Raw genomic sequence first — 26,474 nt, 5'->3', positions numbered from 1 at the left:
GTAAGCAGCAGGTGTGAGGAGTGACGGTGCCGCCCTGCCTGCGCTTGGGTCTCCTGCAGGTGGAGCTGGGAGCAGAATGAGCACAGTGAGTTTTCCTCAGCTTTGGGGCTTGGGTTGGCTTTTCAGAGCAGAGCAACTCCCTGACGGCGCGGCATGTTAACAGGAGCCCCACAGACATGCTTTCAAGTCCCCCATTTTTCACGGTTGCCAACAAAGTGGTGCTGTGGCTGCTGGCAGGCAGCATGCAGCTGCTGACAACCCAGCTGTTTTTTGTCTTCTGGATAATCCTAGGTAGCCCTAGCCTAGAGCAGCTGCTTCCGAGACCAGAGGGTGGGGTGGATAAACACTAAGCTAGGTCATGGCCCCCGGACTCTTGTGTGCCCTCCTTAGCTCCCTCTTCCTGGCCAGCCCTGCCCCCACAGTGCTCTAGGCCCACTGCACTGCTGGGAAGCCAAAGGCCTCTGCTTGGCTGGATCCACCCTCCCCAAGACAGGTGTGGTCTTAGCTGCCCCCAGGGAGGAGGCAGCTGCTCTGAGCCCTGGCTTCTCAGGGTCAGTTAATGTGGTGGTACAGTGATCAGGTTGTCAAGCTGAGCTGAGGGCTTGTGAGGATTCTGGCTAGAAAGGAAAGAGGCCGACAGAATTTAAGATGATATGTACAGCCTGTGAAAAGCTATATGGCCCTGCCACAAAACAACTGGGAACAGATCTAGCAATCTCACTGCTGGGTATGTCCCCTAAAGAAATAAAGAGCCAAAAAGAAAAGAAAAGAAAAAGGCCTACTACACAGACATAACGCACTTCTGTGTTCATCACAACACTGTTCACAGTAGCAAGAAGACAGAAACGGCTCGAATGTCCATCAGCAGAATACTCTCCATGACACCATGAAACACTGTATGACGTGGATGGACCTGGAGAGCATTATGCTGAGTGAAGTTGGCAATCAGGAAAGGTTAAATATTGTGTGAGACCATTGCTGTAAGGGTAAAAATCAAGACAGATTTGCATATCAAAAGGAACTGACTTTGGAGACTCCTAAGAGAGGGAGGATGAAGCAACTGGCTAGTAGGTTGGCAGTCACTGTCAGTGAAAGGGAGGCTGGAGATCTGTAGAAGGAGAAGTGAAATCACAAGGGGGGCTAGGTGGGGGAGTTGATGAGTGGTTTGAACTGTTGATTGTAGACAGTTGGAGCTTTGAAATCTCACCACCACCTACATCATAATAAAAATAAATGCTTTAGTAAAATAAAAATAGAGAGATGTTTGTCTGGGTAGACTAGAGAAACAAACTCATAGACACTCATATGTGTATAAGAAAGAGCTTTATATACAAGAGCAGTTGAATATTGAGAAAAGGTCCCAGCCCAGTTCAGATCAAGTCCATAAGTCCAATGTTAGCCTATGTCCAATACTAATCTATAAAGTCCTCTTCAGACTCACAAAACACATACAATGATGCTGAATGCAGGAAGATCACAGGTCAGTGGTTGGGAAGTCTTGTGGATCCAGTGGCATTGTAAGCACCTTAGCGCTGGCAGGGGTCTCCACGTGGCTCCTCCAGCTCAGGGCACTAGTGTAGTTCCATGTGTCTTAGCTGCAATGTCTCCCAGGGAGTGAGGAGAGGTGCCTCCCACCTCCAAGGAGGAATACAGGAATTTCCAGAATCCTCAGGAGAAGGCCATGCCCACACAGAGGCCACATTGGCTATATCTTGATTAACACTCTAGACTCCACCCTCACACTCTTCTCAAATTGACACCAGATTATGTAACTACCACAGAGAGTCTCAGCAAGTATTCCAGAGTGGACAGAGCCTGGACTTCTCCTGCTTGTCTTGTCTGTGGCCTCAGTCTGTACTCACAGTCTCCCTCACTCTAATATGGATATGGCCCCTCCTGCCTGCCCCAGTGCATTCCCCAGCCCGGTTCACCTGCTCCAGGCTGCATGGAGCCCAGCCCCTGCTTAGCAGACCCACCTGCCTGCTTGGATAAGGGGTCTCTATAGGAGGCTGTGCGTATGCGCTTTTGACTTGCCAACAATTAGATGTAGTGAAATTTTTACCTTCTGGGATTTGTCTTCTCCGTATTGTTTGGGTGGTTCTTTCCCTTTCTCTGTAAGCAGTGTTCTAGAATTTAACATCTTAGAAGGACCCCAACCCTAGGCGACTCCCTGGTGGCCTGTGGCGCTTAGTGGTTACAGCAGACTCCAGAGCTTGGGTCACTGTCCTCTTTTCCCTCACTGCCCCAGAGAAAGCGTCGTGGCGGAGCGGCACACTCCAGACAGACCCAGAAGCGGTCTCGAGACGCACGCTCCGCACCTGAGATGGCTGTGGAAGCAGAGCCCATAGAGCTTGTGGAGAGTGGTAAGCTTGCCTGGTCTCTGGAGAGGGCGGGTGGTGCCGCACTGGCCTTGTTGATCACCCACCAGTGACCTGTTGTGGGGCTGCTACACAGAGTTGGCTCACAATGAGTTAGTTAATGATGTGAAATCCTTAGAGCGGTACCTAGCACTTACTATGTGGGGGTTTGCTGTGGGCAGCATGTGCAAGGTCTGGAGAACACCCACTGAAGCTCAGATTTACCGACAGGCATCCATTGCCAAGCATTTTTTTTGTTCTCAGCCTGTGTCAGGACTGTACTGTACTCTGGCTCCTGTATGATCTAAGACTCCTTAGGGTTGGAGATGGCCTTTCAGTGGGGCAAGCACTTCAGCCTCCTGGAAACCTGCAGGCTGAGTGGTGGGAGCTGCCCTGGGCCCACCTTTTTACTGTGTGAATTCACTTTACTTTGGGAAGTACTCAGCTTTCAGCCTTTGTTTTCCATGAAGAAAGAACACTGCGCAGGAAGGCAGGCTTCTTGGGACAGCCATCTGTGGTGGCAGGAGAGCTGGTTGTGGTAGGGCAGAGTGGGCAGAGACTGATTAACTGTGGGAATGGGCTGTGGTAGTCAGAGAATACCCTGCAAACAGCCGGTTTTAGCCCCCATGAGCTTCCGCTGAGAGCTAGCTTTTGTTTGTGTCAACCTGTACTACTTATTTGATTTTTTGTGTTGGTGAACACATCGGCCTGTGCTCAAATGTTTACAGTGCAGCAGGCATTGAGTGCCTGTTTCAGGCTATGCCACCCTGAATATAAACTCAGTGGCAGATTGTGCCCCCCTTCTACCCTCACCCAAAATGTTGTCATCCAAGACATACTGTCACCATGAATATACATTCCGTGCCCCCTTCACACAGTCTCCCAAAACGCCTCACGCCCTTTTCCCCTCTAGATGACCACTTGTCCCTCATCTTTGGTGGTTTTGTTTGCTGATTTCCTGTACAGGAGCCCCAGCCCCTTTGTCCTGACTCCCTCGTCTGCGTGGTGTCTGCTGTGTTGACGAATTGCATTCACCTATAAGAATCTGCTCTCCCGGTCTTTATTTCAATAAATCAAGGTACATGGTTGTTTGGTTTGTTCCCCTCATGCTTATTCAGTGCTCTCTTTTGAAGCTGGAGATGAAATTGTGGACCTCACCTGTGAGTCCTTGGAGCCTGTGGTGGTCGACCTGACGCACAATGACTCTGTCGTGGTGAGTGGGCCCTGCTAAGAAGGGGCTGGTGGCGTGGGGCCCAGCGAGGCAGGCCTTTTAGGAAGATGGAGTGCTGTCACTGCTCTGTAGGCAGTAGGTCCCATTCAGGGAGACACCTTGATTTCTGGCCCTCACTTCTCCTCGATGCCTCATTCGGCTTCAGTGTCCAGTTGGTGGCCTGCACATGACCCCTCATAAAACTGTAGGGAATTGTGAGGATTGAGGGAGGGCCTCTAGTTGAGTGCCAGGTGAGGTGGAACCCACCTAGAGGGCCATGGCCTACAGGCTCAGCACTGGATTGTCCCTGAAGTTGAAGAGCAGCTGCCAGTAAGTGTGGCCCTGGGGGACGCAGGTACCTGCAGTGCCACTTGATGCCCTGGTTGTGTTGTGACTCCAGGGAGGACAGGCTTGAGCTGGCTGCTCGTGTCCCTTCTCCCAAGACCAGTTAGGGCTCTTAGAGGATGGCATGGGCCCTGTGTGCATCCTGTGCTGACGGGGCCCCAGGAGCTCCTTGTCCCTACCTTGGGGCAGGACTGCACACCTGAGTGCAGGCTGGGAGGCTCAATGGCCTCTCTATGCAGTGTTACCCAAAATGGGCGATGCCACTCCCTGGAGGTGCTGGAACAATCCAGGGGGTTACGAAAGCAGATATGCACATGTTATATCCCGAGTCGTGGGCTGTATTAAATTTTGTCATTGTGGGGGTGCCAAGTAATTTTTTCTGTACAGAGGGCAGTAGGTCAAATAAGCATGGGGACAGGTGTTTTAGAGCAGGTGTAGTAAAAAGTTTTGGGAGGAGGGGGGCCAGCCCCCACCGCTACTACCCACGGGTTCAGTAATGCACAATTGTACGGTTGAGATATATAATTATTATATTAAAGTCATTGAGATCATGAGAGGTAGAGGAGAGATATTACAATAATGCAGTCAGACACATTACATGGTAGCATTGCTCACCTCAGCCCCGCTTGGTGGTCCACATGGAGAGAGGGGGAAGGAAAGGAGAAAGGGAAAGGGAACAAGGGTGAGGACAGGAGAGGAGAGGGGGAAGAGAGGAGAGTGGGACCAGTGATAGCCCAGCGAGAGTTCTCTATTTTTGACCTACACCTATATACCTTTGGGGCGTGCAAGCCCACTAATTAGAGGTAAAGACACACGTCACAGGAAGGGGTTGCACTATAGGTTATACAGCAATGAGAGGGGGTTGTCTAGGGACATACACGCAATAAGAAGAGGAGGGATTGGGGGTATACATGTGACAAGATGGGCGGATCCTAGATTTAGGATGGCAGTTTAGCTTTGGCCTGTCCATTGTCTTTAACAGCAGGGAGCGGGGCCACCCCTGTGGTGGGGTAAGACAGCAGTCTGGCAGCAGCAGTCTGGCAGCGATTGCAAGGATCTGACCTCCCCCCACAGGCAGGAATGGGAAACTTTTTTCTGGCAAGGGCCATTTGGGTATTTTAACATAATTGGTGGACCATACTAGATATACCTCATGAACTCCTCACCCCTAGAGTGTAGGAGCCTTGGTTGGTGTAGCAGTTACACATTGGGCTGCTAACCGCCGCAACGTTAATAGTTCGAACCTACTAGCCGCTCCATGGGAGAAAGATGGGGGTTTCTATTCCTGGAAACAGTTATGGTCTCAGAAACTCACAGAAGCAGTTCTATCTTGCCCGATATGGTCTGTGAGTTTGGCATCCACTCGATGGCAGTGGGAAAAGAATGTGATGGCTGAACTTCTCTTTCATGAGGCATTGATGTCAGCTAGCATTGGTGATTGCTGGGGACTTATGCGCCCCACATTTCCTACCACTGCAAGGGACTGCCACTCTTAGCTGTTGCTGACCTCATCTACCAAGGTGGTGGCATGGAGGCAGCTGCCACACTTCAATGAGGGACAGTCGGTTACCATGGTGTAAGCCGGAGACTTCCCATTCTAGAATTTGCCATGGTCACAGGGCTCAGGGGTGACCTGCAGACCATTGCTTCCAGGTTGTGCTTAGAATGGGCTTTACTGAGCCACCTCCAGGTCGCAACAGCAGAAACCAGAGGGTGAACAGGTTTATTGGTATCCTATTTGGGAGTATGCTCAGCTGTCAGACTTTACCCCATTTTACCGCTTACAGCCCAAGAACCAAGGGGACCTCTGTTCCTCAGTAGGAACAAGTCATTTTCCTGGAGACCGATTTGTATTTGCAGAGCCAAACAAGGGTGACCTTGGTTTACTTGCCTGCTCTTTGCTTGGACTCGAGAAGTCTGTTTTCTGAGATGCCTCTCTGCCCACAGCTGGGGGGGCTCCCTGGTGTTTGGGAAAGATGGATTCACTTAGTGCCTTGGCTGGAGCCCCTAGGCTAGGTGCCGATTAGCTCTGAGAAAGTGTGGCAAGTTCTTTTCTCAAACGGTGTGCTTTGATTTGTTTTTGTTTTGGATAGTGCAAGAAAAAGTTGGAGATCTTTTCATGATGTTGAAGCTGTAGGTGCCCGAAGCAGGTGACTGTGATAAAGACTGTGTTTCCTGTGTGGGTAGGGATCAGTTCAGTTGTTTCATAGAATGCCAGAAAATTTACAGGGCAGTCAGAGACAAGTAGGAGTCCCCCCCAACAGTTGAAGTTTGTCCAGGACTCCCTGAATGCACTCAATATTCTCTTAGCCAGACCCATCCGGGAAAAGCTCTCTGATGGACATGACAAAGACAGACAGGAGAGGCTGCACTAACTATAGATCATTCACTGCAGTGCAGAGGGCTTCAAAGGGTCATGGAAAATTCAACTACCTTTTAATTCCATTTTCCCATGAACTATTTGAAGCCCTCCCAGTTTGTCTTTGATTTGTTGTCGGATGTCTAATTTTTTTCCATAAAGGCAACGCCGGTATGAGTGTGTGTAGTTCAAAGCCCTCACTGTTAGCCATCGTCACCACCACTTTGGAATTGTAGGCATTCTGTGATGGGAGGAGACGCTGTGGGGTGGAATGTGAGGCCAGCAGTTCAAAACTACTAGCCACTCTGTGGAGAGAGGAGGCTTTCTGCTCCTGAAAACAGTCTTAGAGACCCCTGGGGGTGTCCCACTCGGTCTTAGAGGATCCCCACGAGTCAGAATCAGCTTTATGGCAGCGGTGAGTTTGGTTTGAGTGATGGATTTGCCAGAGAGCATCCCATTGTGGTTTGAATTTCTATTTTCCTGTTAGAAATAAGATCGAATACTTTGTCGTGTTCATTGGTAGTTTATCCTCTTTTGTGAAGTGCCCTTTTGAGCTTTCACTCATTTTCAACTTGAACATCTGCCTTTGTCTTTCTGATTTGTTAGGACTTGTTGGCAAGTTGTGAATATGAGCCCACTGTTAGTTCTGTGCTCTGTCTTCACCGAGGCTTGTCTTTCATTTCCCCCCTGCTGTCTGTTGGCCTGCAGAAGTCCTTCATGGTAGTGTGGTGGGTGGTAGCTGTTGGTTGGAGACTCTTCCCTTACCCTGCACCACTCATAGTAGATTGCTGTACTGTTTTTCGCACTTACGGCTGGCACAGGCGCCAGTCTTGGAGTTGGTTGCAGATGGGCTTCTCAGGTGGATCACTTAGCTTTTCCAGCAGAGGTGGCCCCCAACTTAAAATGGCTAACACAGCTACCAGGAACCACACTCAAGACCACCTGGTTTCGTGTTCATCACTTGTGTTTTTCGTGTCTGATTCAGTGAATGGCTTGGTGTAGCTCCCTAGCCAGTATCTTTGTAGCTCCTACCAAATGACTGGATGAGACTAAGGGCTTAGATCACTCACTGTACTGTAATATGGTTACATGCTATCCTTGTGGGGTGGTTCTGTCAAGTTGATACTCGACTCAAGCTCACCCTGTAGAAGAGAGTACAGCTGCCCCTTTGGATTTCTGAGCTTGAAGTCTTTACAAGAATAGACAACCTCATCGTTCTCCTCTGGAGTTGCTGCTGACTTCAAACACTGATGTAGCTCACAGTTTTAGTGTACAATCTATGATGTCACTGGAGCTCCTTCCCTTGTGGGGTGGGACTATGCAAATAAAGGTGCATGGAGCCCTAATGTGGGCATTGGTCAGTTTTGCCATCTTGCTAGGTTTAAGGTGAACCATCTCAGAGCCTGAAAGTGAGAATCTCACTGTCAAGAAAGAAGAGGCAGGAGGGAGCATGACCTGAGACCCCTATGCCGAACTTCCTTGGTCCAGGAGACAAACTGCTTCTGGTGAGAGGTAAAAAGAAGCAGAGGTGGAGACTTCCAGCATCGTAACAAGAGACGAGCAGGAGCCCGAGCAGTGGGCTTCTTGGTCCATGGGGCAGGAAGAGCTGAGTGCCTTGGGGTAAGGGGTGAAAGGCAGGAGGTTTGCTTAGCAGAGTGGGTATCAACCAGCAGAGCTAAAAGAGCTTTGTAACACAGGCTAGGAGCTTGTGGTTCAGAGTTGGACGAGCAGAGAAGTTTGCCTGTGGACATAGCTCAGATGCTATCCTGACCTGAGAACTTGTATCGTGAGCTGTGTGTGATGGGTGGTGTCAGACTTGGGAAAAGGTTGGTGGGTGGAGACATGTCTGGCTCCTCCCCCATCGGAATGACCCTTGTGAGGTTCGAGACAGTCAGACACTACCGCCACACCATTTCTGCACAATTTGCTGCTGTTAGCATTCTTCGTGTTGGTTTTTTTTCTTTTTCATTTTAACCTAGCAATCCTTATTCTGTAACTCTGGATTTTTGAATGAGTGGTCATATTCTCAACAAGGACAGTCTTGTATATCAGTGTTGAATTTTTATGGCTGCATTTTTGCCCCTTTTAGCATGTGAAAGGGAGAATTGCGCCTTTTTTGCATTGAGCCAACCTTAACCGGGTCCTGGCTGTGATGCTCTGTCCTCTATGTTGTTGGGCTCAGTTTGCTGAGCTTCGTTCTGTGCGTGGTTCTTGTGCCGTCTCACATGGCGGAGTAACAGTTGCAGCAGAACCTGTGCACCTTCAAGGGGCCTCAGGCTCGAGATCAGCCCAGCGCTGATCGCTCTCCCCTCAAACCTTGTCAGCAAGTCGGGCTCCAGCCATCCCTCTGATGCCCCCTACCCGCAAGCCTTTTCACCAAGTAAGTCTAAATCTAGCCATCCTCCCATGGCATGCTCTGCCTCTCTGCCTGTTCACAGAGCTCACGGTTGTCACAGGGTACAGCTCAGAAGTCAGCATCAGGTCGTCGCCCTTCTTCAGTGCAGAACAGCTCTGCTCTCTCTTGACCATGCAGGCCTCCTGAGGACAGGCTTTTCTTAGCCCTGCCATTTGTCACCACAAGCTTTGCCTCTGGACCCTTTGGGCCTCCTTTGGTGTTTTAGCCCTTGGCCCCTGTTGCCCTTCTGTCTTGGTCCTCCTCTCTTCCTTCTTTCTGTCTTAAAATTCTCTGGCTATGATGCGGATGAAGCATGTATGAAGAGGCTTTGAAAAAGTTTGTGGGGAAATTAATTATCTTTAAATTACATTTTCCCACAAACTTTGTGAAGCCCCCATATCCACAAATGACTTTTCAGGTTCAAGGCATGGCCCTCCCACTAGGGCTAGGAACCTATTAGCCCAGACGGTTTTGGTAACCTTGTGAAGTGCACCATCTCCTTCGGTTCTATGGAAGATTTTCTAAGTTGAAATTTGTTCCAACTGATAGAACTCTCCAGCTTAGGTGTCTGGGCCTAGCAGTTTAATTAGCTTTAGTAACTTAAGGTTTTGAGGAATTGAGGATTTTTCACCTGTGTTTGACATGTTTGTCTGTGGGATCTGTTGTGATGCCTCTTTTTCCATTCCTGCTTGTGGTGATCTGTGTCTTTTCAGACGAGCACCCCCAGAGATTTGTCAGCTTCACTTGGTCTTTCTGTTAGCTTCATGGGTCCCTGAAAGTTTGTTTTTTTCTATTTCCTTGATTTGACTTTCTTCCTTTATCTTGCTATTCATTTTCTAAAGTATTTTCATCATTTCTTTTCTAATGAATGCATTAAAGATGGTGTGTCTCCAGTTGTGGTATGCTGCATTGCTGTATTGTACAGGAGCTGAGAACATTTCTTAAATCCCATGAGTGTTGTCTTTGACTCCTGGTTCATTTACAAGTATGTTTCTTAGCTGCCACACATACAGGAATTTTCTTACCTTTTCATTGGTCATGTTTTGCATTGCATTTTGGTCACAGAATATCCTGAGAACACATCTGTAATGTGTTGGCCTGCCCTCCCTGCGTGTACCGTACCCCTGCCCTCCGCGTCACCTGCCTTAGACCTGGTCTTTGGGTTCTGTCCTCTGAGAAGCTTAATCAAACCATTGGGTTTGAGAATCATCTGCTGTCCTCTTTCCTTGGGTTATTGTTGCCCTTTCCAGTTTGAACTGGCCACCTACCACCACCATCCGTTTTTGGTCATCTCTTTTAATTACTAACAAAGAACTTTTATTTTGGGTTTGCCCTTTTCCGTGGGAAGATTGATCCAGAGAGCTTGCACCACTTTCCTGCTGTTTCTTCTGCTCACTGCCAGGCTCGGAATTGCAGGAGGGGGCAATGTTTGAGGTGGGGGCAGAGCACCCTTCCTCAAGAGGCTGGGACTGAGAGTGAGGCTGCAAACAGTGCCACCTGGCTATGGGCTGTCTCCCTCCGTTGACTTTCTAAGGATGAGCCCTTTGCAGTCAGCCTGGTTTTCCTGGCTGCCTGTCTGGCCTGTGTCTGCACTGCGGTTGTCAGTCCTTCCTGCATTGGGTCTTGGTGGGGGTGCGGATGTCATTCAGAGGCTGTAGTAAAAGACTCCGTGGGAGCCAGAGTCCCTCTCGTCCTTTATCTGTCTGTAGAGTAGTGTCGGAATGGAGGGACGTGGGTGACAGAGTAAAACATTGGTTCCCAAGTTTATTTGACCCATTTCCCCCTTCCCAGAGAAAAATTACCTTGCATTCCCCTGGCAATTAAAATCTTTTGAACAGGATAAAGTGTGAATGGCTGCTCTGCAGCTTCCTGGATCCTTCCAGAGCCCCTCCTCTAGGGGGCAGTGTCGCCCACTCAGGAAAGCACTACGGTAAAGAACAAGCATTTAGAACACAGGCCCAGAATTGAGCCCCACTGCAAATGCGGATTGGTTGCCTGCAGAGAACTGACATGTGGCCCCACCTTGCTGGTGTCCTGGCCCTGGCACTAGTGGCTGGGCTAGAGGGAGGTGGCAGGCTCACTGTGAACTCCCATTTAAACTTCATGTGGGTGGTTTCTGCCTGGAGCATGAGCACACACAATGATGCGGGCTGCTGGGCAGAGCACCTTCAGTAGCTCCCCTTGAGCGGATTGTGCCTGCTGTCCCCTTCCTGGGAGCTGTTGGCAACTAGTAGGGTTCCCTGTGGGCAGTTGGTGCCGAGAAGTCTGACAGAGCAGGCTCCAGGCTTGGGGCGGTCACTTCCAAGATGCTTCAGTGCCTTGGCCAGGAAGTGGCTGTCTCTGGCTGTATTGAGGGCTGGGGCAGTGTCTTTGAACTTAAAGAAGCTGGGCTTGGGCACTGGCACCTCCGCTGGGGTGCTTCTCAGTACCCAGGACCAAGGGTCAGTAATGACCAGTCTCCCTCTTTGATGCCACTCTGAGCCAAGAGAAGCTCAAGAGGGACGGGCTGTGCTGCACATGAGAGAGAGAGAGAGTGTGTGTGTGTGTGTGGCAGGAGAGGGGGGTGCATCTTTGGTACCCTCAGGTACGCAGAATTGAATTGATCACAGCACTGGCATGCACCACTCCCATGGGTCCCCACAGGTCACCTTCCATGTGTCTTTATAGCTCGTTATTTTTAATCACATTGTCAGCATCGCAGCCTTACTCAAGTGAAGGCTCAGCCCTTTGCTCGGGTGCTCTCACTCCCAGAGGCTGTGTGGGGTCTCAGGCAGCACTGTGAGTTTGGTGCCTCTTTGACCCCCACCAGATGCACACAGGGAGTAGCCCAGCCAGGGAGGGACCACGCTGGTGGTCAGCGGTGAGGCCCCAGGCCTGGGTGAGGAGGTCCATGGCTGACAGGGAGAGGCGCCCAGATCTGTTGTTGCCGAGCGGAAACAGGGCCTCGGGGCTCTTCCTCAGAGGATTTGAGGTTGGGTCCTGGCAGCAGGTTTCCCAGTGCCTCACACATTTGAAGCTAGATGTGCCTTAGTTTTGTCATTTAAGAACTAGGTTTTTGTTTGTTGTTGTTAGATGCCATCAAGTCAGTTCCAACCCAGAGTGACCCCGTACACAACCAAACAAAACCCTGCCCTGTCTGTGCCGTCTGCACCATGGTCCCTGAGCCTGAGCCCACCGTTGCAGCCACCGTGCCCGTCCACCTCATTGAGGGCCTGCCTCTTGGTTGCAGCCGCTCCACTTGCCTAAGCATGATGTTGGGTTTTTGTTTGTTTCCATTGAATACCTTATATCAAACTGATTGCTTCTGTCTTTTTTGTGTTTATCCTTCCCTCCCTTTAACAGATTGTGGAAGGTGAGTGCCTTCTTATTTGGAGCGTGGGGTGGAGTGTGTCAGGGTTCCTGTCAGACAGCCCTCGGGGGCCAGGATGAAGGCGGGGAGACATCTCTGAAGATCCTGTGATCAGAGATGCACTTTCAGGCCTCTCCTGCTTGGGGGAGGTTCCACTTCCCACACTGACTTGGGGGAGGAAGTTGCCAGCCTTAGAATGGACATTGGCTCAGCCCTCTGTGGGAGGGATGGGGGTCTGTGGGGTGAGGCATGGGGGCAGAACTCATAGCCTTTTCCAGTTGGGATGGGAGGGTAGGCAGTCTGGGGAGGTCCTGACTTGATATCACCCCTCAAACCTTAGAAAGGAGGCGGCCCCGGAGGACTGCCAGGAGACTGCGCCAGGACCATGCTGACAGCTGTGTTGTGAGCAGTGACGATGATGACTTGCCCAGAGACAGAGATGTGTACGTGACTCCACCCACACCCAGAAACACCAGAGAGGAGGGCACGACAGGACTCAGGTACAGAGGTGCCCACACAGCCCCTTCTCAGGCTGAGGGTCTCAAGAGCTTTCCAGGGCCTCGGTGGCCACCCAGGATGCAGAGGGAGCTGGTTGCAGAGCTGACCTGCACTGCCCCGGGGACCATGCTGGGTCAGGCACTAGGCGGCGAATGGAGATACCTGAGCCAGTTGTGAAGAAGAGGTGCACAGCCCCCAGCTGCCAACACCAGGAGGGTGGAGTGTGCCCTGCTGGCTTCAGCCTGAGCTGTGTAGATGGAACTGGCATTGGGGCCCAAGCCCTGGCTTTACTTTCTTGAGATTCGAGGTGGCATTGAGGGGTTGGTATATGCTTGCTGGGGTGGGGACAGGGGGCTCTGGTATTAACACCCTTAATTGCCTCCCTTGGACAGCGTGCTTCTAACAAGCAGGTCTTCAGGGTACCTGTGCTGGGGCAGGAAAGCCCTGGTGGAAGGAAGCTCTCTGAGGGACTTCCTCAGACAGTGACAAGATCCCCCGTGGTTCTAGGTCCTCTGGCACAGTCAGCTGTCCAATCTGCATGGATGGATACTCTGAGGTAAGCCAGCCTTCTGGCCTGGGTGGGAACCAGACCAGTGGGTGGGGCTAGGCGGTCCTCCCTGGTCAGCATGGGGCTGGTCTGTGTGTGCTGAGGGAGAACATGTTGTGTGGTCCCAGCCTGATCCTATGCAGAAACTGCAAATAGTTTCTGACCCCTCTGCCTAGTCCAGCAGCCCTGAACCTTACTGAGCCCTACGTCTTCCATGCACTGAGACTGCTCATGACCCTCAAGCTGCTGCTGCAGTCCCACCAGGGAGGAAACCCCAGAGATCCCACGTTTGCCTGATGGGGCCCCTGGCCACGGTCACCTAAGCTCCTGGCTTCGTGTCTTTCTAGATTGTGCAGAATGGCCGTCTCATCGTGTCTACAGAATGTGGCCACGTGTTCTGCAGCCAGTGCCTCCGAGATTCCCTTAAAACCTCCAGTACCTGTCCGACGTGTAGGAAAAAGATCAGCCACAAACGGTACCACCCCATTTATATATGAGGTCAATGGCTGCTCAGGGAGACCCCCAACACACAGGCGGCTTTGGGTATGTAAACTACCTGCCTCTATCCCTGGCCTCACAAAGATTCAGAAGCCAACACCCAAACCTTCGCCCGTTCGTTTATCTCCGCCTCCCTTTAGATCTTTCTCTGTCCGGGGCCTTTGCAGACCAGGCTCTCCATTCTGCTGCTCTCTCTCGGGTGATCTGGTCACTGCCTAGGAGGCACAGGCAGCCCCTGTGTTCCACCTGGTTGGATTGTGAATCAGGGTCCCAGCTTCTTTCGGGAACCTGCATGTTTGCCAAGAAGTTTCCCCCGAAACCAAGCTTCCTGCGGACAGTGTCACGGCGGGGCAGGGTCTGGGCAGTGAGTGAACAAACAGGTCTACCTTGGCTTTCTTGGGCCCACCACCTCACCTCACAATGACCAAGCCAAATCCAGTACACTTGGTTGAGGATTCCAGCTGCCAGAGTGGCCCCAGGCCCCTGGATAGCCCTCCAGCCCTCTCTTCCTGAGGAGTCAGCAGACAGCTGTGGTGTTCGGCCTGCACCTTAGCACCTGTGGACGGTGGTTTCTATTCTTCCAGAGGTGCGCTCTGCAGGGTAACCCTGTTCCCTATGACACAAACAAAAATAAGTGCAATAAAGCCCGATCTTCACTTCTCAGCATCCCGGAGATGTAGCTCTACGGGTGGCCCTGGAGCAGTGCCGTCTCCACTCTGTGTCTGTTCTCCAGCTGTTCTCAGGAACCTCACCCAGGCCCCAGCAGTGTCACCTGGCACAGGAACTGCAGGGTCCGCCATGAGCCCACCGTCAGGTCCTCACTGCTCTTTTCTGATACTGCCCCTCCTAGGCCGGCAACATGTTCTCTGTGCTGATCAGGCTCCAGGCTCCTGACCACAGGCATGGGAGGCCTGACCAACTCCTCACTTCCACTCTGTTGCCCAGGTCACTGCTGTCCCTCATTCTAAAAAACTTGGCCCTGCCTGACCTCAGCTGGGCAGGCCTGGCTTCCTCACCCGCCACTTGGCCGTGAGGCTGCCCTCCAGCTCTTGGGGCTTTGTCACCTGTCCTTTGGACTTCTCCGTGTGCTTGGTCGGCAGAAGCCTGATGATAGCGTGTCCGGAGGAGTCCAGAGACTGCTCCCCAAGGTGACCACGCTGTCCTGAGGGGACTGAGGCCACCTCCACCTTCTGCCCCTCCTCCCTCCCAGGGCCTCAAGCCAAACCAGCAGCCTTCATGGTGGGACAAGGCCGCTCCAGCTTTGCCAGCAATACCTGACCTCCAACTCACCCTTCTGAGGGAGCCGGGCTCCGCACAGAGTTGGCTTCACACAGGATGGAGCGGGGCCTCCTTGGGAGCAGAGAAGGGCTTAGTCTTCACCGCTGTGCAGTGGGCTCACCTCCATTTAGTGTGCACCAGTCATGGATGACCGTCCCTTGAGCCTCCTGGAGGGACACATAGCTTGGCATTCACCCACAAATGGCCCCAGCGACACAGTTGCTGTGACGGTGACATTCCTGGCAGACTTCATGTAAATGCTTTTTTCTTTGATTCTTACAATGCCTGGACTTCAGCAGCCAGGCAGCCCAAGGCCGACACAGCCATTTCAGAGTGTTTTCAGTTTTACATGTTATATAGCTTAAGGAGTAGTTTATTCATCTGAAATTAAATTGGGGGGAAATGGGTGTTTAGTTTCTTTTCTTGGATACTGCAGAATAGGAAATGTTCAAGTTAAGATGAGCCTCCTTGCCCCCTCCTCATTTGTACATAGGTCAACCCTTTATTTGCTACCTTTGAACTGTAACTATGTAGATCGGTCCATTTTGGACTCCTCTGCTAATCTTAAAAATGGAAATAAACCATTAATTTGAGCCAAATCTGTTTTTCATGGATTTCTATGGTCTTGGAAGCCAACCCCTCCTCCCTTTTTGCTGATGTCGGGGTGGGCAGTTATCTGCTGATCCTGTTAACGAACCCAGAAGCTAGTGGGTGGGGCAGTTCTTTGAGCCTGGCTGTTGCCTGGGTGCACAGGAAGAGCGCAGTGGCCCTGTGGATGTGGCCGGACCAGACTGCACGAGCACATGATGGGCGGTGCCTGGGAAACAGAAGATGGGATGGGCTGAGGTTTCTCAACTCACTCTGCACACCTACCCTGTCAGCGACCTGCAGTAAACTTCAGAGGCCTGCTTGGCTTGAGCAAAAAAAAAAAAAGCCTCCTTGATGTATACTTATGCGCCTGGCCCGGCGCTGGCCTCTCAGAGCACGTTAGTGCCGGAGATAGCCAGTCAGGCCCACCAGAAGCAAGAGGAGTTGCCAGCTAGAGGCTGCAGGCAAGTTTTCCAGGCTAAATAGGGATTCTGAGCAGAGACCCCAGGCCCAGGGCCTGATGACCTGCACAGTAGGGCCAGCCAGCGTCCGGTAACCTCTGGGTGTTGATGTTAATTTGTTGCTGTGGCTATGTATAGCAATACATACGTGGGTTTCTACACCAACAGTTGAGTAACACTGAGTTACTTTCTGTGAGCTGTGGAGCCAGTCTCATCTTTCCGAGTTGTTCTCTGCCCCTAAGGTCTCTATCTAGTCCTTCCCGTGACTGTTGTTAAGTTGCTCCCTTGGGGGGTGGGGTGATAGTGGTAGTAAGTGCCATCGGGTCAGCTACTGTAAGCACAACAGAGTGAAGCACCACCCAGGCCTGTTCCATCCTCACATTGGTTCCTATGCTCGACAGACACTGTTAAATCCATCTCCTTGAGGGCCTTCCTCATTTTTGCTGCCCCTCTACCAAATGTCATGTCCTTCTCCAGGGAGTAAGCTCTCCTGCAACATGTCTACAGCGTGTAAGACAAAGTCTCAGCATCCTTCCCTCTAAGGAGCACTCTGGCCTTGCTTCTTCCAAGACAGACTTGGAAAACTTGCTCCTGTGGAGATAAACCCAAAATCAAACTCCTTGACATCAAGTGGATGCTGACTCATCGCTGCCTCATAGGATAGAGTAGAACTTGCGCTTGTGTTTCCAAGACCAACCTTTTTTTTTTACAAGTGTAGAAAGCCTCATCTTTCTACCCAGGACCAGCTGGTTTCGAAATGCTGGCCTTGCAGTTAGCAATTCAACAATGTAACCCACTATGCCACCAGTTCAGAACCACCAACTGTCCAAGAGAAAAATGGGACTTTGTACCCCCTCCCGTAAAGAGTTACCATCTTGGAAACCCAGGGAGCAGCTCAGGGCGCAGCTCTACGCTGCCCGGTAGGGTCAGTGGCAGGCGTTTGGAAAGCGACAGTGGGAGTGCTGGGAAGCAGGAGCACACGTTCTTGTAGCAATAGTGAGCTACAGGTGGGTGCATGGAGAGAACACGGGCTGAATATACTGAACTGTGGTAGGATTCTTTGGTATGTGTGTTTACCTTTGCTACAAATACAACCTGAATTGTTAGGGTGAGGGTGGGGCGGGGTGGGAACATAAAGAGCAAACTTCTTAGCCAAACATTTTAAGGGAATGAGCCACTAGTCCTGGATGTTCAGGACCATAGTCTGCAGACTGGCATAAGAGTATCCTACCTTGAGAGTAGAGACGGGTCTTCAAAGCTCACAGGTGTGAGTATTGGGTCTCTCCCCATCTGGAGGAAAGGAGTAAAACAAATGGAACGCTTATGACAGTGGTTCTCAACCTTCCTAATGCCACGACCCTTTAATACAGTTCCTCATGTGGTGACCCCCGCCCCCCAGTGGTGAAATTATTTTCGTTGCTACTTTACAACTGTAATTTTGCTACTGTTTTGAATCAGGGGGCCCTGGTGAGAGGGTTGTTCGACCACGAAAGGGGTCGTGACCCACAGGTTGAGAACCACTGGCCGTTAGTTCAATGGACTAGTAATGGTCCATGCAAACCATCTCTATGAACCTGACAGCAGAAGTAGACGGTGCCTGGCCACCACGCTCCAACTGCTAAAAGAGATCACCTTAGGTCCCAGGCAGAGTGGGAGAAACCAAGACGAAACTCACACTTCCTGGTCCAATCAAGACTGATAGAACTCCCAAGACTGGCTCTTTGAAACCCTTCAGGCCTGGTGCCAAACTCACCCCCTGAACCAATTGATCTGTAAGGGGAACAGGATCATAGGGAGGGGCCCACATCTTAGAATGATGAGCCACTCGGGTTTAAAAGGGCAGCATTTGCCCAAGAACAGTTCAGAAGGCTTAGGAAGGAAGGATTAACCAGATTGGTAGTCTTAGTTACATTGTAGGATGCAATCAATGATATGAAACAAAATGTGTCTGAATTACTGAACACTGAATTCCTGATAGAATTTTACATAAATGTGGCATTTTAACTACGTTTCTATAGCCAGCTATACTGTTACCATATAGTAATTATATAGAATTTTTTTTGAATATTTTTTTTTTATAGGACACCCCTCTCTTGATTGTCCAGTTAGAACTCTGGACAATTGAGGGTTTTTTGTTTATTTTATAAATCATTTTATTGGGGGCTATGTTAGTCTGGGTAGACTAGAGAAACAAATACATAAACACACTCGTGTATAAGAAAGAGGTTTATATACAAGAGCAATTGAACATGGAGAAAACGTCCCAACCCAGTCCAGGCCAAGGCCATGAGTCTCTATTAGCGCATATGTCCGATACCAATCTATAAAGTCCTCTTCAGACTCACAAAACACATGCAATGAAGCCAACTGCAGGACGATCACAAGCCAGTGGGTAGAAAGTCTTTGGGTCCAGTGGCATTGTAGGCATCTCAGCGCTGGCAGGGGTCTCTCTTTGGCTTCTCCTGAGTTCTGGCTGCATCCATGTGGCTTGTCTTCTGCAATGTCTCCTAGGGAGTAGCAGAGAGAGAGGTGTCTAATGCCTCCAAGGAGGAAGTACCAGAATTCTCAGGAAAAGGCCATACCCACAGAAGTCTCATTTGGCTATCTCCAGATCGACAACCTAGACTCCACCCCTACACTCTTAATCCTTAAATTGACACCAGATTAGGTGACTACCACAGGGGCTCTTATAACAATCCATACATCAATTGTACCAAGCACATTTGTACATATGTTGCCATCATCATTCAAAACAGTTTCTTTGTACTTGGGCCCTTGGTATCAGCACCTCATTTTTCTCTCCCTTCCTCACCCTCCCACCCTCATGACCCATTGATAAATTATAAATTATTCTTTTCATATCTTACACCACCCACTGTCTCCCTTCACCCACGTTCCTGTTGTTCATCCCCCTGTGGGGGAAAGTGCTTATACATCAGTCATAACAATCGGTACCACTTCTCTCTCTTCCCCCCTTCCTTCCCCTACCCTGATAGTACTGCTACTCCCATTACTGTCCCTGAGGGTTTTATCTGTCCTGGATTCCGTGTGTTGAGAGCTCTTATCTGTGCCAGTGTACATGCTCTGGTCTAGCCGGATTTGTACAGCAGGGCTGGAAGGAAGAGGGAGAGGAAGCATTAAAGAACTGAGAGGAATGTTGTGTCTTTTGTTGGTGTTACACTGCACCCTGGCTGGCTTGTCCCTTACTTGTGACCCTTCTGTGAGGGGATGTCCAATTGTCTACAGTTGGGCTTTGGGGCTCCACTCCAAACTCCCTCATTTTCATTGATATAATTGTTTGGGGGCTTCTGAAGCCTGATACCTGATCCCGTTGACACCTTGTACTCACAGGGTGGTGCGCTTCTTCCATGTGGGCTTTGTTGTTGCCCTGCTAGATGGCTGCTTGCTTAATTTCAAGCCTTTGAGACACCAGACACTGTATCTTGTAATAGTCAGGCACCATCAGCTTTTTTCACATTTGCTTATGCACCCATTTTGACTTCAGCATTCGCGTTGGGAAGGTGAGCATAGAATGCCAAGTTATTAGAACAAAGTGTTACTGCATTGACGGAGGACTTGAGTAGGAGCTCAATGTCCATTTGCTACCTTGATATTTAACATACAAGTATGTATACATAGACCTATATCCTTATCGTTATATATTAATATATTTACATGCTTATATTTATACCTCTATCAATGTCTTTTGCCTCCTAGTTCTTTCCTCTATTTCCGCCTGTCCCACTATCATGTTCGACCTTCATTCAGCTCTCAGTAATTCCTCTCGGCTACATTATACTTGATCAAACCCCACCAGGCGTTCTACACCTTTCTAGCCATCGATTTTTGATCTCTTGTTCCCTCGTCCCTGGATTTGTTGGCTACCCCCTTCCTTTCACCCAACTCTCCCTCTCCCCTGACCCCCCACTGTTGGGTTTTCTATATTCAGTCACATCATCTGCATATAAATGCTCTAATTGCCACAGCTCTTTTCCTCACTGAGTTTACTAGCAGGAATGGTGGGTGTCTTTGAGTTTCTGCATTTCATCATGAAATAGAGTGTTTGCTGTAGATTCTTGGTCCATAACTTTATCAGGTAAAGGGGGTTTGTTTTCCTATCAAGACTTGCCTTTTGTTAACATTTTATCTTCTGTTTTTGACTCATTTGGTCACAAATGAGTGCCTGGTCTTATCAGTCTTTATTTCTGTGGTGGCATTGGGAGTTAGGCATTGGGCTACTAACTGCAGAGTCAGAGGTTCAAACCCATTAACAGCTCTATTGGACTTCATAAAGTTTATGGAAAACGGAATTAAAAGATGATGGGATTTTCCCACTAACTTTTGAAGTCCCATCATATACTCTGCTTAATTTGTTTTGCAGTATTTAATCCAAAATAGTTTGTTTATTTAATTCATGTTTGTGAGTTTTATTGGCCTAGGAGTTTCTTAGACTCTTTGTAAGGGCTATCACGGGAGTTTCACCAGCAAATGCTCAAGCAATCTGATACGTACTTACTTGAGCAAGAAAGAGGCCTTTATGGTTTGATTTTGCAAAGTCTGGTGTCTAAGCCCAGAGACAAATCATCCAAGAAGGGGATGTGCCTCACGATCCGCATCCCCCACTAAAGCAGTTTGTCCCCTAGTTTCAAGCCCCTCCCCCATTTTCTCATCTGCTGAGTACTAAGGGCTGAACAATCTTTCCCAAAAGTTGTCTTAAAGGTTTCTCTTCCCAAAGCAGATCCCCTCCCTCCTCCTCCTCTGAATTCATCTGGGTCCCACATTCCTATCTCAGGAGCCTGAGCCCTAGTAACTGTCATAGCTGCTATCAGTCGGTGCCCTAGCTACTTAGTAACTACTTGACTTTGTTCTCTGATTGCTGAAGTTGGACCAGTCTGGTGGTTTATTTCTCACATTAAGGCATGTATTCCTTCTACACCCTGGATGCTAAATATTTTTTCTTTGTAAAGTAGAACTCAGAGCAGTAAAAATCTTCAGAGCCTGTGTTTATAAGAAAAGATTTTAAAATACCAATTCTGTTTGTGTAATGTTTGCTTTAGTTTTATAGTGTATATGTTTAACAAACAAAGTGTCTTCGCACAGTTTAGAAGGCTAGCTGTCTAAATTTAGGGTGTCACCTCTGGGAAAAGCTTTCTTTGTGACCGTTGTTGGAAGAAGGTCCTTGTCCCTTTGGCGTCTGCTCCTGAGTGATCTTCATGTTGCTTGGAATCTCATGTCCCCTGTTCTGTTCACCTAATCCGCTCTTATCTTTTGTAAGAGATTAACTCAAAACACACCCTATACTGGGAAATATGACGAGGACTATATTCCCTCACTCATGTCAGAGGGAATCTGGAAAGCTAGTATTCCACGGTAGGAAAGCCAGCACTTCCGGTAAGTTAGAGATAGAGTCCAAGTACATTATCCCCACGTTAAATATATTCCCACAGATCCTCCCCTAACAGCTCCGCTGCCTTAGTGTGAGCACATGGTTGATCCTACCTCCCTGGAGAAGCAGACACTCTTGGGTCAGCTCCGCGGCACCCGTCCCCCTCATGCCTTCCTCCGGTGCAGCCGTTAGGTTTCCTCACCTGTGAGCTCAGGGACTTTACTGTGGTTACCACCCACCTGGTGACGCATGTAACTGCTGAATATGCACGTCTTATGACTGCCTACAAATATCGCAAGACAGTAAAGACTCCCTCTCTGCGTGGGCCTGGCTGCCGAGACCATGGTCCTCCTGGAGGTGAGCATGCTACCACGAAACCTGTCTGACGCCTTTGTTTCACTTTCTCCCCTATCTTCTATGACTTGACTATGATCTTTATATGTTACAGCCATGCAGTTGTGCCTACGGACCCCGCGCTTGTCAGAGGCTGGTTTACTCTCACATTACGTGTCTGATTCAGTGACCTTATGTGCAACACAATGAGACACTGCTTCAGATCCCTCACGTTCAGCTAGCAAGGTCATGTCATCTGCGTATTGAAGATTGTTAATAAGCCTTCCTCCAATGCTGATGCCATGCTAGCATTGCAGTTTATTCTCTCAGCATACAGATCGAACAAACATGGTGAAAGGATACAACCCTGACATCAATCTTTCCTGATTCTAAACCACACAGTATTTTCTTATTCTGTACCAGTGACTGCATCGTGGTCCGTGTACAGGTTCCACATGACCATAATGAAGTTTTCCGGAATTCCCACACTTTGCAATGTTATTCATGATTTATTATCCCCATAGCCAATGCCGCCTTGTGATGATTTCACTCATAGGTCTGTATATTGTCGTGGGTTCTTTCAGTTTGAGATGTGCTAAGCTGCTTCTGCTCCTTTGGCTCTCTAACATCAGAGCTTTCTACATTTAATATAATGCTTGGCTTTGTCATCTCGAGCTTCCCTTTGGAATCTTCTGTTCAGCTCTTTTACTTCATGAACTCTTCAATTCACCTTAGCTACATTTAAGGTAAGCCTGAGGAATTGTCTTTAGCATATCCCATAATGAAAGCCTACTACTAACTGGATCTTATGTATTATTTTGCTCTTTTGGGGGTGGAATCTATTTCATTTCATTCTGACATTATTTATAGTGATTACTAAGTTAGAAACAATTTACATGTCCAACAATTGAAATGTCACATGATAAGAGATCAAAACCACGACAAAACTATAGCAACCCCATTCTGACATGACTACCAGTCCCAGCTCCCTCAGTAATAAAGGTTTGGATCACCCTACCAGGCACAGAGCCACAACCTTCCAAAGAACTTCCTGAGGGCAAAAGGAACACAGGATAGGTGGTGGAAGAAGCTGGTGGCAAATACCAGGGATGACCAACTGACCAGTTGGGAAAATGAGGACTGTAACTGTTAGGAGGATTTCTTCCATGTACATCACAGATTTGGGTTTTATCTGCTTATTAAAATATAAGATGTAGATGCGGCTGGTGATTTTGGTTGTACACGTTAGTAGCATCATGCTAAACACAAATATGGCTTTACAGTTGTCTTTTTTAGAGATCAGTATTGTTTTAAGATCAGTGCTCATGGAAGCAGCATAAAGAAATTAAATAGCATTGCACCGGACAAATCTTCACAAAGTGCAAAAGCAGAGATGTCACTTGAAGGACTGAAGTGCACCTGACCCAGTCTGTGGTATTCGCAGCAGCTTCACATGCATTTGAAAGCCGGGCAAGGAATCAGGACGTTCAGAGAAGAATTGGTGCATTTGAATTATGCTGGTGAAGGATTTTGAATATATGATAGATTGCCAGAGGAACAAACAAATGTGTCTTGGCAGGAGCATAGCTGATTGTTCCTTGGAAGCGAGGATAGCAGAACTTTGTGCTTGTACTTTGGGCATTTTCTCAGGAGGGCCCAGTCCCTGGAGAAAAGCATCATGCTTGGTAACGTGGAGGGACAGTGAAGAAGAGGCAGGCCCTCATCAAGATGGATGGAGCCCATGGCTGCAGCCACAACCCCAACAGGACAATTGCGAGGGTGACGAAGGGCTGAGCGGTGTTTCATTTGCTGAGCACGGTGTGGCTATAAGTTGAAAAGGACCTAGCATAAGAAGAAAATACGTACAGGTGCCATGTTGACGAGGGACAGTTGTGATAATTAAGGTGTGTGTCAACTTGGCTGGGCCAGGATCCTCAGTGGTTTGACAGTTATGTAGTCATTCCCCATGATGAGATAGGCTACGAACAACCAGTCAATTGATGAGGCGCTTTCCTGGGGGTGGGGCCTGCTTCCAGTCTCTGTGGATGTTCCGGCAAAACCAGCTTGCCTTTTGCTTGATCTGGATCGTGCATCTAGCTCGTTATCATGACTTCTGTGTTTGACCGGGTTGACTAGAGAAACAAAATCCAGAGACACTCATGTGTGAGAGAGCTTTATATCAAAGAGCAATTGTATATGGAGAAAACATCACAGTCCAGATCAAGTCCTTAAGTTCAGTATTAACCCACGAGTCAGACAGTAGTCCATCAGTCCCTCTTCAGACTCACGCAGTACATGCAGTGATGCAAAAGATCACAGGGCGGTGGGTGCAAACGCAGTCTTGTGGATCCAATGGCGGTGGAAGCCTCTCAGTGCTTGCGCAGGTCTCCACCTGGCTTCTCCAGCTCTCAGAGTGCGGCTCTTCAAGAGGAAGGTGAAGTAGAGTGAGGGGCTATCACAGGTCTCGGCAAGTCTCCATGTGGCTTGTCAACAGGAAGGTGAAGGTAGAGAGGGAGGCTGTGGTCTGATTGACAGGCTAAACTCCACCCCTTCACTCTTATTTAAAAATTTTTATTGGGGGCTCGTACAACTCTTATCACAATCTGTACATCCATCCATTGTGTCAAGCACATTTGTACGTTGCCATCATTTTCTTTTATTTTAAATCATTTTATTGGGGGCTCGTACTATTCTTATCACAATCCATACATCCATTGTGTCGAGCACTTTTGTATATTTGTTGCCATCATCATTTTCAAAACATTTTCTTTCTACCTTGGTATCAGCTAAATTTCCCCCTCCCTCCTCTACCCTCCCTCTCTCACAAACCCTTGATACTTTATAAATTATTATTTGTTCATGTCTTACACTGATCGATGTCTCTCTTCACCCACTTTTCTGTTGTCTCTGCCCCTGGGAGGGGGTTATATGTAGATCATTGTGATCAGTAGCCCCTTTCTCCTCCCCACCTTCCCTTTCCTTTCCTGGTATGGTTACTCTCAATATTGGTCCTGAGGGTTTATCTGTCCTGGATTCCCTGTGTTCCCACCTCTTATCTGTACCCATTTACATGCTCTGGTCTAGCTGGATTTATAAGGTGGAATTGGGATCATGATGTGGGAGGGGGGGGCTTCACTTTTAATACCCTCAAGTTGACATGAGATTATGTAACTACCACAACTTCCATTTCTTTGGACTTGAACGAGTGGCTTGTAGTACTGCATGCCAGTCTAAGATTATAGTTGGGAGAAGCCTCCAGACTGGTGTCTGACCCACAGGTTGGCTATTTGCCAACCTCGGCAAACATAGGAGCCATTTTCTTGTGAAAAATCTTGACTCTGGTTTGGGGCAAGCTTAGTTCTACTGCCAAATACCTTGATGCACCCACTCTGACAGCAAGCTCCCACCTAATGGTACTCAGCATTCTTGTTCATTGGGCCAGGAAGTCCAAAGCACCACAGCCTGCTGGTCTGGTCCTGCTGTTACCAGTTCTCTGCTGCACTTGCTTCTGGCTGTCTGATGCTACAGCGCTGAGACCTCTGGTCTAGGATGGTTTCAGCACAGAGACTCCAGGTCTTAAGAACATGCACAGCCTCTCAGCCCGTTTCTTGGTGGTAGTGAGGCCCCACCATTCAGCCTTTGGAATGGCTTATTTTAAGCCTAGTAGGATAGTAAAGCTGATCAGTTCTCTTGTTTATGGCTCCATATGCCTTATTTGCATTATTAGCAAACCATCCAATCTCCTTGGTGAGCCACAGCACCTTATTTGCATAGCTCCATCTAATTGGGAGTTACAAGAGGAGCTAGATATAGCCAAACAGCAGACAGGCCTGTAAAGTGAACAGTTAACCAGCGTGCTTCTTAGAATAACCAGTCATCTGAGGATAAAAGGGCAGCATTTATCCAGAAGCAGACCTCAGAAGGCCGGAAGGCCAGGACAGATGGACTAATGCACACAGGGAACCCAGGAAGAAAGCAATTAAGTATGTTGTTACATTGGACGATTTACAACAAATGTCACGAAACAAAATGTATACATATTTTGAAGCTAATTTGTTCTGTAAACTTTCACCAAAGCCACAATTAAAGACCATATATCCAAGGGTCATAGTAAGAAATTGACTGCACCACAGGTCCTGTTTTCTTTTTACTTTTCTTCTTTTCAGTTAAATGGCCTGGTGTCAACGTTTTGTTTTCGTGTTTTCATAAAGTAATTTTTATTGTGAATTAGGTGGGGGTTTACATTTCAGACCGTCAACTGCATTCAACTTTCAAAGCACTCTCAACAGCCACACCTAAGGTATTCCCCCTGTCCCCTCCCCTGACTCCTCTCCTCCTCTGATGGGCCTCCATCCTCCCTCTCACCCAGGTCACACCTGTCAGCCTTCCAGTCTGCTGCTTCATCTTCCCGCCTCTGCCCTCCTCCCCTTGGGAACCTCCAACGTCTGTTCCCTGTGGAACGTCAGTCCTTGTCTTGGGCTTCATCCTTATAGAGGTGATCTCACGCAGTATGTGTCCTGTGACTGAATCACTTCGCTCCGAGGAATGTTCTCCAGGGGCACCCACGGCATGAGGTGCCTCCTGGTTTCGGCCTGGTTCTTTAGTGACGCGGACTCTCTACGCTGTGGCTGCCACAGTTTCTTTCTCAGGCCTTCTGATGGGCATTGGGCAGACTCCCTGTGCTTGCTCTTGTGCACCGCGCTGCGGTGACCGCACGTCCAGCAACCTCTCTGCTGATTACAGCCGTCACACAGGCCAACAGAGCCCCGTGGCCGCGCTGTTCTGGTGGAACCCTGCAGAGAGGACTGCCCGCCCACCTGCCTGCCTCAGGGGCAGATTTGAACATGCTTAGTGGGGACTACACCTGTGC

The 26,474-nt window shown here is 49.1% G+C and overlaps 1 protein-coding gene across 2 annotated transcripts; it reads left to right on the top strand.

The window, feature by feature from the left end:
- The first annotated feature begins 6 nt into the window (after positions 1–6).
- Positions 7–15,435, top strand: RNF4 (ring finger protein 4). 2 transcript variants are annotated; one of them, XM_045289460.1, is made up of 8 exons: positions 7–85; positions 2,249–2,363; positions 3,491–3,570; positions 12,009–12,018; positions 12,356–12,515; positions 13,021–13,069; positions 13,408–13,535; positions 14,769–15,435. In XM_045289460.1, exons 1-8 carry the CDS (start codon positions 77–79, stop codon positions 14,854–14,856), a joined length of 639 nt encoding a protein of 212 aa, XP_045145395.1. In that variant the 5' UTR covers positions 7–76; the 3' UTR covers positions 14,857–15,435. The 2 variants fall into 2 exon arrangements, with proteins under 2 accessions (XP_045145395.1, XP_045145396.1); XM_045289461.1 differs by having other exon boundaries at positions 13,408–14,861.
- The last annotated feature ends 11,039 nt before the right edge of the window (positions 15,436–26,474 follow it).

This window comes from Echinops telfairi, unplaced genomic scaffold, assembly GCF_000313985.2.
Source record: "Echinops telfairi isolate 266 unplaced genomic scaffold, ASM31398v2 ScPeMD7_28;HRSCAF=97, whole genome shotgun sequence".
Taxonomy (NCBI): domain Eukaryota; kingdom Metazoa; phylum Chordata; class Mammalia; order Afrosoricida; family Tenrecidae; genus Echinops; species Echinops telfairi.
Note: the sequence above shows the minus strand (reverse complement) of the source record. Positions and strands in the feature narration are given on the sequence as shown.

Coding starts and splice junctions, on each gene's coding strand:
- RNF4 (XM_045289460.1), top strand. Junction 13,070..13,407: donor GCATGGATGGATACTCTGAG/GTAAGCCAGCCT, acceptor GTGTCTTTCTAG/ATTGTGCAGAATGGCCGTCT. Junction 13,536..14,768: donor AAAAAGATCAGCCACAAACG/GTACCACCCCAT, acceptor CCTCCCTCCCAG/GGCCTCAAGCCAAACCAGCA.